Here is a 14226-nt window from a genome sequence, read left to right as displayed (position 1 = left end):
GCCTATAACCCCGATTGAAAGTTCAATGCCCTGTCATATCAGATCATATCAGAATAGAACAGGAGCTTCTCGAGAAACAAACCACAAAATCAAACCATTTTGCCATGTATTTAATTATTCATCCTAGTGTGCTAGGTTAGGTAAGGTTGTATAGCTGATCTCGAGATGGAAAAACAATTATACTATAAGAGAAAGTCCTTTGTAAAATCAAGATCACCTCCCTTGATTAGACAATAAGACTCGACAAATCGACCTGAACCTACTACCTACATGTCTATAGAGATTCAATATTTGCTAGTTCGAGTGGTTGTTCAAAAAAGTGAGATCTAAGAAATTTGTGTCTTGATCTCGCAAAGTCGGGACATTCCAGAAGCAACTGATGAGATGATTCCAACTCGTCTTCTTCCAGTCAACTTCTACAACTATAATCCGCTAAATTTTTAATCTAACAGCGTGGATACTGTTAGGACAATAGCCGGTTAGAACCTCTACGACTAAGTAGAGATGAATCTTGCTGGGGGTGAAGAGCTCCCTACACCTCTGGCGATTCACCTTAGGCCAGAATGAACTAGCGACTGTGGAAGTGCTAATGGCTGACCAGCAATGAGACCTAACAGTCTATTAGTAAACCACATTAGTATAGCGGTGCTCCTCCTTGTTCCATTCTACTATAAGTGAGACAGACATGGTCCTCAGCCTTACAATTTCTAGTGGTCTAATCATGAAGTAGCTCGATGTCACTGATAGTGAAGATAAACATTCCTTAACCAGCCCGGAGCGCAGCGCATAGTAATACAGTTGAATTTTCATAACTCGAACTTCTATAACTCGAAGCTTTCCATATCACGTACTGTTGAATTGGAAATATAAGTAAAATTTCATACAAATTATCTTCCGTAACTCGGAAGTCTTTCTAACTCAAAGTTTTTTGTGGACTTTGGTGATTCGAGTTAGGGAATTCAACTGTAATCAACAATTTCTTTGATTCTATTGAATTAATATTGAAATATAATCGCAAAACCAGAAGCATTCCAGATGCAACTTTACTTGAATTCAAACAGGGGTAGAGATCCCATCCCTTGATACCGGTTCCAAACTGATTTTGAGAAGAAAAAATGTTATTTCTTTCCCGAATATCTATTTTGGGTTAAGAAGCTGTGTAAAATAAGTTCCTTCATTAGAAGATCTCTTTTGGGTCTGAAAATATCAAATCGTACTTTTTTCATCATCTGGAATCGGGACCGATTAACCGTAGATCTCATGATTTATGAGATTAAATTATAAAAAGAATCTTCACAGTCCTTCTCCCTTTCCGTATTTAAATCAGGTGTTCGCTATTTGTTTGTTGATGAGAATAAATATCCTTTTCGGAGAAAGTAATATGTAAACGTCAGTAATGTAAAATATTGGTTGTAAATATGTAATTGTACTAAATTATGATGAAACTTTATAAATATGATTTTGCATGAAATTGTTAATTAAATTAAATGTTAAATACGTCAAATAAATTTTTTCTAACTATATGGTTGGTATTAAGTTATCTCAGGGGGGTTCTTATATAAATGTTATACAGGGAACAACTTTGTAAAGCAATCTTTTAATCTACAGTATTCCCAGCTAGATAAATATACATATATGTAAAATATATAAAATGTAATTAACGGAAAGTAACTAAAAGTGTGTGCACTGAAATTGCTTGAATGATAAACGATTTCCAATAAACTACTATGTATATACGAGTAACGAGTGCATGTGCACTACTAATTACAAGTCAGCTACTATATTATGAGTTAATTAATATTTTTTTCTTCTTCCACTTCCGCACAGGATCAAGATACCACCAAAGTGATACCCGAAGAGACCGATTTGAATAATTCGAAAATCACTGTCGCCAGTCAAGATGACACCGCCAACACACAACAAGTCAACGGCAAGGGCGCGAGTATAGCAGGCGAACGAAATGTCAAGGACGATGCTACATGATTTATGGTTTGCCAACAAACACACACACACACACAGTAATGTCTACATAGCTACATAACACGTACATATATGAGTTGAAATATATATGTATTTGAATTGAGTGATATTAACTAAATGCAAACAATAAAAATTTATTAAAATAATATGAATAATAATAGCAAAGAGATCGCGAAGCAGCTAATGGTTTCATAAAAAAATCTTCCTTATTAATATGGTAGTCATTTCTGGGTCCCCATAATACAAAGTTTGGCATAGTATATATAGTATATGTATGCCCGTCAAGCAACAAAGTATTCGTAATTAAGTAATGTTGTTTATTTTAGCGAAATGAAGTTTTGTTTTTGTTTAGTTTTAGCAATGAAACACGCTATTATTTACTTTTATTTGTTAGTTTTAATTTAATTTTTGCTCAGCGCATTAATTTACTTTCGCATATATGTATTTTGTTATTTGTATTGTATATGTATGTATATTGTATTTGTTATTTGTAAATCTAAAACTCCTACTCATGTAAACTTCAAATATCGAACGTCTAATATATAATAAAAATGAATAAAATTTTAGAAGAGATGTTTCTTACAGTTTTTGAATGATCTCAAGGCACTGGAACTACGTGGAATTGGAAAATAGCGGTTAAAAAAATTAACTTATTTTTCAAAAACTTGTGATTTTGAATCGAAGCTCCATAAAGTGATTTAAAAAGTGAAATTGAAAATTGTATATAAATACATTTTTTTCTATTTAGATACTTTAGAGCTTCATAAGCTTTCGCCTTTAAAAGCTAAAAATTTATTTATTTTTTTCACAAACTTGTGATTTTGAATCGTAGTTCCATAAAGTGATTTAAAAAGTGAAATTGAAAATTATATATAAATAAATTTTTTTTCTATTTCGATACTTTAGAGTTTCATAAGCTTTCACCTTTAAAAGCCAACAATTTTTGACTCGGTATCCAAATTCCATAAAGTGATTTCATAAGTGAAATTGAATTGAATTTAAATAATTTATTGGTTCATAACTTCAATTTTTTTCTATGTAAACACTTTAGAGCTTTCATCTTTAAAAAACAAGAATTTGTGATTCTGTGATAAAAGTGCAAGTTCAGTGAAATTCATAAATGTGATTTTAGTGATGAAATTGGAATGAATTTCAGTAATTTATATATTATGATCTTAATATTTTTTTCCACATAGCCACTTTAGCGCTTCAAAAGCTTTCATCTTTAAAAGTCTTTTCTTTAAAAGCCAAGAATTTCTGAATCCAAATTCTATAAAGTGATTTATGTAGTGAAATTCAAACAAATTTAAATAATTTATAGATTCATATCATAAAAACTTAGTATATAGGAACTTTAGAGCTACAAAAGATTCCACCTTAAAAGCTAAGATTTTGTGATTCTGTAAAAAAGTGAAAGTTCCAGGAAATTCATCAATGTGATTTTAGTCTTGAAATTGAGATGATTTTCAATAATTTATATGATAATCTCTTAATATTTTTTCACTTTGTATGTAGGAACTTTAGAGCTACAAAAGCTTCCACGTAAAAGCTAAGATTTTGTAATTCTGTGAAAAAAGTGAAAGTTCCGTGAAATTCATAAATGTGATTTTAGTGATGAAATTGTAATGAATTTCACTAATTTATATGTTAATCTCTTAATATTTTTTTTCCACTTAGCCACTTTAGCGCTTGCAAAGCTTTCATCCTTAAAAGCTAATATCCCAAATTATAATCTCGCCATTGTTCATATTTATTTAAGCATTAAACCAATAGGAAATCACCATCAATTTCAGTTGTGTTTATTATACAGTTCGCCATATAAAATTACTACACTTTTTATACACATTTAAATCACCAATTTACCGGCGGCGTTTTAATTACCATTTTATTATATATTTTTTCATTAAAAGCGCTTTAAAAGCTTCCACACATGAAACGAACGAAGGTAAGTAATTAAAAAGCCACATATTGTATGTAATTAATAAATCTCTGTACATTTTCGTTATTATTTATTTATTAGCGCGTCAATTTTATGCCGTTTTTTTGCAGTGCGGTGTTTTTACACTTTGTTAGTTGATTGAGTACATTTGGAATTTTCATTTAATTAAACCAATTTATGCCAATTTTAATTATTTTACTATCTACTGGATATATACATTTACACATATCTACGTTTACATTTATTTGCATTTGGGATTTGTGTAAGGATTCAGCGTTGAAAAATGTTTTTTGTTTATCAGTAGCCGCTTTTATTGGCCATTTTATTGCCATTAAAATAAAAGTATGCACATATTGTGGTCAAATGTGGCAGCATTAAATTGAAATTTGTGTATGAATGAAGCATTATGCGCATACCAGTACAGTGAAATATACCACACAGGATATTGTGGGTTTTCGAAATATCCTCATGCTCCAAGCGGTTATTTTCTCACCAAAAATTCTAACCTCAATATTTTTGTGAAAAGAATTGCGGGTTTAACGAAAAATAAAATATAATCGAAATAAAATAATAATAAATATTGAGATTCGATAGAGAAAATATTAAAATTAAAATGGGCTTATTTCATAATTTCGACAAATAATATAATGATCTGATATGATGATCTTTGTTTTATTTTTTTTTTCAAAATATATATACTGAATTATAGTGGAAATTTGTGGTAAATACTTTTTGTAAAAATATTTTCCACTGTATACTTCATTAAAACTTCTTTTTTTGAAATATTTAATTTAGTTTTTCAAATAAATTGAAAGAAAATTTTAACAAGTGGCAACTCTGCTCAAAAAATTCATAAATCTTTTATTTAATGTAAAATGGGTTTATTTCATTATTTCGACAAATAATATACTAAGGAGAGTATGATGATTTTTTTTTTCAAAATATATATACTGAAATATAGTCGAAATCTTTGGTAAATACTCTTCGTAAAAATATTTTCAACTACAGGTCTTATTAAACCTCTTTTTTATTGATTTTGATATTACTTTTTCAAATATTTTGAAAGAAAAATTTTAACAGGTGGCAACTCTGCTCAAAAAATTTCATAAATCTCTTATTTCATGTACATCTAGTCCTAAACTAAATAGCCCTAGAATTCATAGTCACGGCTTTGTAGATTTTCAATTTTCGAACAGGTGGCAACCCTATATTTTTTAAAATTAAATTAAAATTTGTAATCAATTAAATGGTAAGCTATTTTTTATCTTTTTATTTTGATTTGATTTGAATTTTGTCAACATATTAATATATCATTTTAATATTTAACAGGTGGCAACCCCACTTAAAAATATGGTCAACTGTTTATCTTCTTAAATATCTTGAGTTTGACACCCATATTATTGTGTTTCTTTATTTTATAAACTTTTTCGACTTTCAAACAGGTGGCAACGTTATAACATGCTTCAAACAACGCTTGCTCCAACTAACAATATTTTAGAGAATATGCAGTTATTCTTCTTCTTGACTGGTAATATCAAGTGAAGACAGGTCCTTCTCCACCTGGTCCTTCCATCGGAGTGGAGTTCTCCCTCTTACTCGGCTTCCACCAGCGGGTACTGCATCGAATATGCAATTCACATCAGTATTAAAAAAAATATACTGAAAGTGTGACGAAATTTTGTTGCGTAACACATATTCGTTGCAATATCGAAAATATCATATTATGTAATTTCCACCTAAAAAATAATCATATATGAGGGCTGAGGTAATTCCTGAATCGATTTCACTAGTTTTCACCACCAAGGTACACTATATCCAAGACTATACGATCACTTAATTTTGATAAGATATCTCATATATTAACCGCTATACAATATTAGAAGAAAAAGTAAATTCAAGTGTAACCGAACACACACCTGTTAGTTTTTAAGAAATTTACTTTGAATTTAATACACTTTCATATGACACCAAGAATATCAAAATCGGAGTTATGACTATTCGAAAGTGGTGCGGTGCTCCACACAGAAGCTCTGCTCTGCTCTGCCGGGTTACCGGAACCGGAAATATTTGCCTGAACATGATGCTACCGGAATCGGTTGTTGGGGTAACCGGATATGGGACATCCACAACCGGTCAACCGGATATGATGTTACAGGAGCCGGAAATTGAGCAACAGGAACCGAATATGATACCGGAACCGGAAACGATTTTACCGTATATGGGAAGTCCAGATAAGATGTTACCGGAACCGGATGTTGGTCAACCGGCACCGGATATGGTGAAGTAACCGATAACCCCTATGGGGTAACCGGAATCGAACATGAGGTAACGGAAATGATGTTACCGCATATGGAGCACCCATATGATGTTACCGGAACCGGATGTGGGTCACCCGGAACCAAAAATGGGGCACATAGGAACCGGAAGTATTTTTTTCTGATTTACTATATTTTTTTGGCTTTTCTGACGTTATTTCTGTCAGGCATTACATGAAAATAAGTACGCGGTGTGTTCAAAAAATAACGGGAATGGTAAAATTTAAAATATCACGGGGTTGGAGACTCTAATTTCCAGTCAGCCTCTGAAGTACGATTTTAATTTTCAGCGGTATTAATTGCTTACATTGTATGTAGCAGCCCTTAGGGTTAGACGTGTTTTTATGAGCTTGGCGATTTTCGTTTGTTAACAGCTCAAACTTCATGGCTTGTTCGTTAATTCTTGACCAAAAACAAAACTAAAACGATGCCACAACATCCATATTCACCTGACATTACTCCGTGTGGCTTCTTCCTATTTTCAAAAAATAATAAATACGAGAAATAGCTGAAAGAGTCAAAAGATATTCAAAAATCGAGTGTGAGAAGGATTTCGACGATTGGAAAAAACGCTGGCATAATGGCATAATATCAAATGGGTGCTATTTGAAAGGCGACAACATCAATGTAGACGAATGAATAAATATTTGTTTCAAAAAAACAAAAATTCCCGTTATTTTTTGAACACATGTAATTGTCAAATTTTTCTCAATCTATAATATTATCATTCTTGATTCGAGCTTAGCTTCGTTACACTAAGTCTCTCTGGTATTAACATTTCTCTTTTAAATGTAATTCTCTCATCCTCAGCTGACTTAGAGCTCAACTGACTTCCATTAGACTTATGTTAGAGAGTAATAAATCTAACAAACTATACCAGTTGCACAAATAAACTGGCTGTACTTGTCTACTAGTTATTATAAAGAGTTTTCGTATTTTTTAATAAATTGATTGCACTAAAAACAATTTATAATCATAACTTATATGTAATTAACTTACCATTCTCAATTCTCTGCCTTTAAAAATGCGCAAATTTGTTTTGATTTTATTCAAGCAAATCAATTATTGCCTCAATTATGCAACATTTAATTTATTGAACATAATGAAAGCGTATTGTTACATATAATTACACTTAAGTTATTTACCGTATTCATATATTTTTTGTTTTTATTTATTTTTCATTATTTATAAGCTAAATACTTGACCTTCTGTCACACATAATTATTACCATAATAATTATAATTATTGGCAAAAGCACTGCCATACTTTATGTAAATTATTTTTTTTGTATGCTAAACCTTGCAACATTCTTGCAAACATTAAACCATTAAACCAGTCATTTTATAAGGAGCGAGTCGTAGCAAAATGTTAGATACTTTCTTAGTTGTTATTTATTTAGGTTTTAATAATATTTTTTGTTTTTATAATAATTTTTTATTTTATTTTTTTTTTTATTATCTTTATTTTAAATAACTGTTATGCTGCACTATATTCACTATTCACTATAACTAATTTGAATTTAATTTAATTAAATTTGCTTTAATTTTTTTTTTATTTTTTGCTGTCTTTTATTGAACTAAACTTTAACTAACGCTCCAATTTGGGTTTCAAATCTTAAGCCTGAATGGTCTCTTCTGCAAAGATGTCTTCTCAGTACATTACGGCTTCGTCCACTTAAAGCGGTGGAAAACATTAATTAAGTTAGTAATTTTAAAATGCAATACTTTTTGTTGTTTTAATTCAATTAAATTTTCGTTTTCATCGCTGTTCTCTCATATTATATTATCGCATACAAGTTATCTACAATTCAATTTCAGCTTGATCGAATGCAATTTTATATGTCTGTCTGTATGTAGTTTAATGTACTTCATTAATTAGTTTGCAATTAAGCTTATTAAATTTTCAGTTTGATTTTAGTTGTCATTCATTATAACTTATGCTGCTTAGCACCCCATTTACACGTCAACACTTGCAACTATACAGACATACATATCTACGGACTTGAGTGGAAAGGTGAAATTTTCAATTAAGATTTCAATAACAGCAGTATTTCACCCAAAAAACTTTAAAAACTCCTTGGAGACCAGAGAGAGTGGCGACAGCTACAAGCTTAAGCTCTCCTCTCTCAGCCACCTTCACCACTACCTCAACTACAACTCTATGTATGTCTGTACATTTGTATTATTTTCAATTATCATTATAATTATCGCATAATTATTATCAGCGTCGTCTACACAAACGTAATTATGATCGGTAAATAATCAGCGTTTGGCCGTTTAATAAGAACGTTTTGTAAATTTAACTAACCAACTAGTGGGCGTATTGTTGTTATTATATTTGTTGTTGTTGCTACAACTGCTATTCGCAACGTTGTGCTGCGCTTCAGTACCCACTGTCACCCTCTTATCCGTGCCATACCGTTTCCGGCCAACAACACCCACCAACGCCCGCACCACAAGTCTGCCCACAACAGCAGCAGCCGCAGCGGCAATAGTGTCGGTGGCCGCCGCCGTCGCTTTACCGTTTGCGTCTCACTGTATCAGCGGTGAGTGCTGTGAATTCTCGCTAAAATCAACTGTATAATACATATCATTCTCCAAATTCATCGCCAAATGCCGTTGGAACGGTCGTTCGTGCATTTGGCCGCCACCCAGCTGTTGCTGCTGCAGCTGCTGTTGTTGACGCTGTTGCTGTGACGTTGCGCCACCACTGTGCGCCGAGGGTAGGTGTCCGCGCGTCAGCGATGTCGTTGAGCCCGATGAGCGCAATGAACCGCTGCCACTAGCGCCCGCGCCCAGTCCCTTGCCGCTGAGCCAGTGTTTGTTGAGTTTGCTTTGGGATTTGCTGCGTCGTCCAAATCCCAGTATTGGAAAGAAGCTGGAGGAACGCGTTGAAAACTTACGGTACGTCTGATTCACCTTGCAGTGACAGATGGCCACCTGTTGGAGAGAGGGAGGAGAGAACAAGAGGAACGTAAAACAGGTCGTGCTGGCAGTAAATTAACAAATTAAATTAGTAGATCAGGTGTGATTATTAAATATTGGACGAAGAGGTGAATGTGATCAATTATCACAATCCATCCAAAGAAACGGTCCATTTAGACAATTTGAAACCAGTGCAGATTTTATATCAATGACTCTAGTTAGAGATAGCTTCATTAAATCTAGTAACTCCGAAGTAAAAGTTGTCTCTCCACAAATAAAAATTATAATTTCATTATCTGGACTAGTCTTATATATTATTAGAGAAAAAAACTCCATCGTCTTGTGCGGTTTAATGGATTTTTAGGTTAAGAGAAGTAACGAAGACTCCGGTATAGAGGCAGAAGTGTTCGAGAAAATATTCTTTTACAGATATTTTAGAGGAAATGATGGATCACTTGATCTGAAGGTATTACCGATCCATTTAGACAATTTTATCTATTAAGCAACTTTCGTAGAGCTTGTCAATGACTATACTCAGAGAGTACTTCATTAAATTGAGCAACTCTGAAGTAAAAGAAGTTTCCCAACGAATAAAATTTATACTTTCCTTATCTGGACCGGTCTTAAAGATTTTGAAAGAAAACATTTCTCTCGATTTTGGAAGTATTATATATTTTCGGTGAAGAAAAGTAATGGGGACCTCGATATAGAGGCAGAAGTGTTCCAGAAATGTATTCTTTTAGAGATTTTTCTTAGAACTAATGATGTATCTCTTGATTCTATGGTATTAAAAGTAATAACTGCTGGTAATAGTTTTGGTATCAAGATCATCACAAAATCTGTTAATATAGACTATTTGATCTTTTAAGAAATCAGCGTAGAATGTGACACTGATTATAGTCAGGGAATGCTTTATTAAATTAGGAAACTCTAAAGTAAAAGTTGTGTCTCAACAAATGAAAATGCGTTATAGTGTCAGGAGTATTCGAGATAATATTATTTTACATATTTTTCCTAGAAGGAATAATGGATCTCATGATCTGTAGGTATTAAATGAAATAAAAGAAATATAAGTCTACTCAGTGCTAGTACGATCTAATGAAAAATACCAAGTTTTAACCAATAGCAAATAGAAAAATAGCTCGTTTGAACAAAAGCTCTTTGTAATTAAAAGTCTTTAAAGGTTTTCAAGTTCGAAAGTTTGTCCAACAATTTGACTAGTCATCAGACCACATGAGCGCCATTATCTTACCAAAGCCATTCATTGCCAAATCACCACCCTTTCTTGTATAGGCTGGCAAAACTTTTGCGCCACCACTATTAAGCTTTCCTCTAACTGAAAGCGCCTAAAGAAGCAATAAAATGCGTAAAGTGGTAATTCAAAGGGAAATATTCATGCATAGTCATGCTGACAAATTATAAGCACGCTGCTGATGAGGATGCTTTGGCATTGGTAATGATTTTGAGGAATTCGCAAAGTAACACATAATTTCGGTTTAAATGAGACCACACACATTTGTATATGTCTATGCTTAAGCAATTTAACTACACGAAGAGATTTTAAGTATACTTAATGACGTTAGTGTGAGAAAATAACGATTATGATGAGATGCTAAAATATAGACTATATATACATAGGAGTACTGAGATACTTACCACAACGGCCACAATGAAAACGGCTGCCGCCAACACACCCGCTCCAAAGTATGCATTATGCAATTCAATGGGACTCTTTAGCACAACCGATGAACCGAAAGTTTTGTCATTAAAATTTCTGGCGCTCGTATCGTCGACCATAAACTCGCTGGAACTAACGACAGTCTCCACAACAAATTCGTCTGCAGCGGCGTGGAATGCGAAAAGTAGTGTTAAGTATGTTGAAGATGGCAAAAGTAATTTTACAGAGGAGGGAGATAGGAGTGAAACGTATATAGTTAGTTGGAATATGAGAGTAGTATGAAATTAGACGAAGTAGTAAAATAAATTGCCGTTATATATGCATGTGATATATATCTGTTGTTAAATAATAATATATTATGGCCTAAGTAATTATAAAAATTATATAAAATAAGGCAGCAGTTAGCCTAAAGCCTCACATCATTCCATTTTAATATTTATAAATACAATTTATTTTATCATAGCATACATTCAGGCGCCGTCAGCAATTATGAACTGCGGTAGCTGTAGATCAACTTTACTTTTTGCTTTCGCCGCAAAAAAAAACTGCCGTTTTAAATAATTAATTTTACAACTTGGCATAATGGCAAAAATTATGCATGACACCAGTGCGACCGAGCGACAAACGCGCAAGTGTCAAGTGCCTATTTATATGCTACACTACTGTGGCGCGACTGCGGCTTCCGGGCTACTGACAGTGATGCTATCAACCAAATTGCGCTTAGTACTAGCAGTTAGATGATATACTTTCACATAGCTACTCACCTTCGCACATATTGCCCGTGTAGCCGGGTCGGCAGGCGCAATAGAAGGAGGCGCCGCTGGTCCAGCAAGTGCCGCCATGCTTGCATAGATTCTCACTGCATTGCTGTAACGTTAGACGGGAAGAGGCGAGTGTTAGTGTGGGGAAAAAGTGAAAAGTAAAATATAATTATGCCAGTAAATTTCCTAATGTGTAAAATATGTACTATGCTAATATGTGTGTGTGTTACACAGTTTATATATGAGTTTGTATAAAAAAGTTAGTGCTAATGTCTGTGGTGCGGACGGTGCTATAATGACGTTTTAATGTGAGGTTAGCGCATGGCGCAAATGATAATAAATTCGCTTAATTATTTCAGTAGGTTGAGAGAGAGAGAGTTTGCAGAAATTATGGACTCTTTTTTGTTAAACCGCTCGTGATAATTTACGCGATAAATGATGTTTAATATGCAGGCTGTCAGTGGGTTTATAGTTGTGTGCCTTGTGTACTTTGTGGTGTGTAGTTGGAAATTTATAGTAGTGAATTTGAATTTATATTATTAAAATAGAGAATAGCAGGTAAGGAGGGGCTAAGTAACGGTAACATTACTTTTGATATGCTCTAAATTACTATTTAATTTAATTTTAATAAAAAGACACATAATTTGACCCAAATATTCGGCATAAAATCCACTAGAATAAATAAAATCATTATATACAGTATTTGGGGGCTGGAATAATTCTTGAACCGATTTCACAAATTTTCGTCACCAAGCTACATTATATCTAAGATAAGATATACAAGATTTCATAAGATTATACTTTCACTTGATTTTGCCAAAAAAACTCTCATATATTAACCGATTTCTACATTATAAAACCCACCGGATGTTTTTAAAACTTATAATTAGATATATGGGATCTGAAGGAAGTTATGACCCGATTTTACACATTTTTGGCACAGTGACACACTATTAGAAGGAAATTTTTATACTCTCGCAACAAAAGTTGCTAAAGAGAGTATTATACTTTTGTTCACATAACGGTTGTTTGTAAGTCCTAAAACTAAAAGAGTTAGATATAGAGTCATATATACCAAAGTGATCAGGGTGACGAGTAGATTTGAAATCCGGATGTCTGTCCGTCCGTCCGTCTGTCCGTCTGTGCAAGCTGTAATTTGAGTAAAAATTAAGATATCTTGACGAAACTTGGCACAAATATTCCTTGGCACCATAAGAAGATCAAGTTCGAAAATGGCAGAATCGGACCATTGCCACGTCCACAAAATGGCGATAACCAAAAACACATAAAGAGCTATAACTAAGCCATAAATGAAGATATAAAAGTAAAATTTGGAATAAAGGATCGCACTAGGAAGGGAAATATTTGGATGTAATTTTTTTGGGGAAGTGGGCGTGGCCCCGCCCACAAATCGGTTATTTGTATTTATGCAAACCAATAAAGCTATATAAACCAAAGTTTCTGCAGTCGGTTCTCTTACGTACCCCACCACACACCATGAAAATAGTTGAAATCGGATAATAACCACGCCCACCTCCCATACAAAGGTTAGGTTGAAAATTACTAAAAGTGGGTTAACTAACTAACGAAAAACGTCAGAAACACAGAAGAAATAGCAGAAGGGAGCTGTACTCAGATGTTTTTACAAAATGGAAAATGGGCGTGGCATCGCCTACTTATGGGTCAAAAACCATATCTCAGGTACTACTCGACCGATTCGAATGAAATTCGGTATATGATATTTTCTTGACACCCTGATACGGACAAAAAATCGGTTCACAACCACGACAACTTCCCATATAACTCAATTTCGAATTCCATCTTATTCCTTCACTTTATAATGTAAACATAAGGAACCAATGAAGATAGCGGAATAAAACTTTACACAATTAGTGCATATCATCTCTGGCTTCACTACTGAAAAAATTGTCGAAAACGGACCATAACTTTTCAAGGCCCCAGATATCGAACATGTTGAACTCAGCGCCTAAGGATAAATTTTAACCGACAATATGGGTAAATCTCTCAGATAATTTAATGTAATTCAGAGGAAATTGTTTTCTTCTAATAGTGTGTCTCTTTTCCAAAAATTATTAAAATCGGGTCATAACATCTCCATATACCTCATTGTAGGTTTTTCAAAAGTATCTTCTCCTAGCTGCCATATACCTAATTATAGGTTTTCCAAAACTACGGTGAGCTTTATTCCGCAAATATGTATTGGTAAATATGTGAGCTATCTTAGCAAAATTAAGTGAGCGTATAGTCTTGGTTATAGCGTACCTTGCTGATTAAAATGAATGAAATCGGTTCAGGAATTACCTCAGCCCTCATATACTATATATGACGATTTTCGTTATTCTATTCAACTTTATGCCGAATTTATGGGTTAATTTGAATGTTATCTTAATAAAATTTCTTCAATAAATTGCGAGAGTATAAAATGTTCGGTTGCACCCGAACTTAGCATTTTCCTTACTTGTTCCATCTGAATTTCTATAAAATTTCTGAGAGATTTCCCGTTATTTTAGTTAAAAAATTATCCATTCGTTCTGAGATCCTCATATTCGATATTTGGGGCCTTGAAAAGTTATAGTCCGCCTTCTCCAATTTTTAAATAATACAGTAT

General features: G+C 33.3%; 2 protein-coding genes across 3 annotated transcripts in view; one reads left to right on the top strand and one right to left on the bottom strand.

The window, feature by feature from the left end:
• The window catches only part of LOC105214173 (uncharacterized), a 46714-nt gene extending 44165 nt beyond the window's left edge, over positions 1–2549 (top strand). For both annotated transcript variants that reach the window (XM_029041578.2, XM_029041579.2), the window contains one exon: positions 1828–2549. In XM_029041578.2, coding sequence (XP_028897411.2) covers positions 1828–1983 — 156 coding nt within the window. In that variant the 3' untranslated portion in view covers positions 1984–2549. The remainder of the gene's footprint in view (positions 1–1827) is intronic.
• A 5633-nt stretch (positions 2550–8182) lies between these two features.
• LOC105214172 (uncharacterized) overlaps positions 8183–14226 on the bottom strand; it is a 57356-nt gene continuing 51312 nt past the window's right edge. Inside the window, exons 10-12 of the mRNA XM_011187434.3 lie at positions 11601–11703; positions 10815–10996; positions 8183–9173 (exon numbers count right to left, since the gene is read on the bottom strand). Of these exons, the coding sequence (XP_011185736.2) occupies positions 8766–9173; positions 10815–10996; positions 11601–11703 (693 nt within the window). The 3' untranslated portion in view covers positions 8183–8765. The remainder of the gene's footprint in view (positions 9174–10814; positions 10997–11600; positions 11704–14226) is intronic.

Source organism: Zeugodacus cucurbitae, chromosome 3 (genome assembly GCF_028554725.1).
Source record: "Zeugodacus cucurbitae isolate PBARC_wt_2022May chromosome 3, idZeuCucr1.2, whole genome shotgun sequence".
In the NCBI taxonomy this organism is placed as follows: domain Eukaryota; kingdom Metazoa; phylum Arthropoda; class Insecta; order Diptera; family Tephritidae; genus Zeugodacus; species Zeugodacus cucurbitae.
This window is presented reverse-complemented; position numbering and strand designations above follow the sequence as displayed.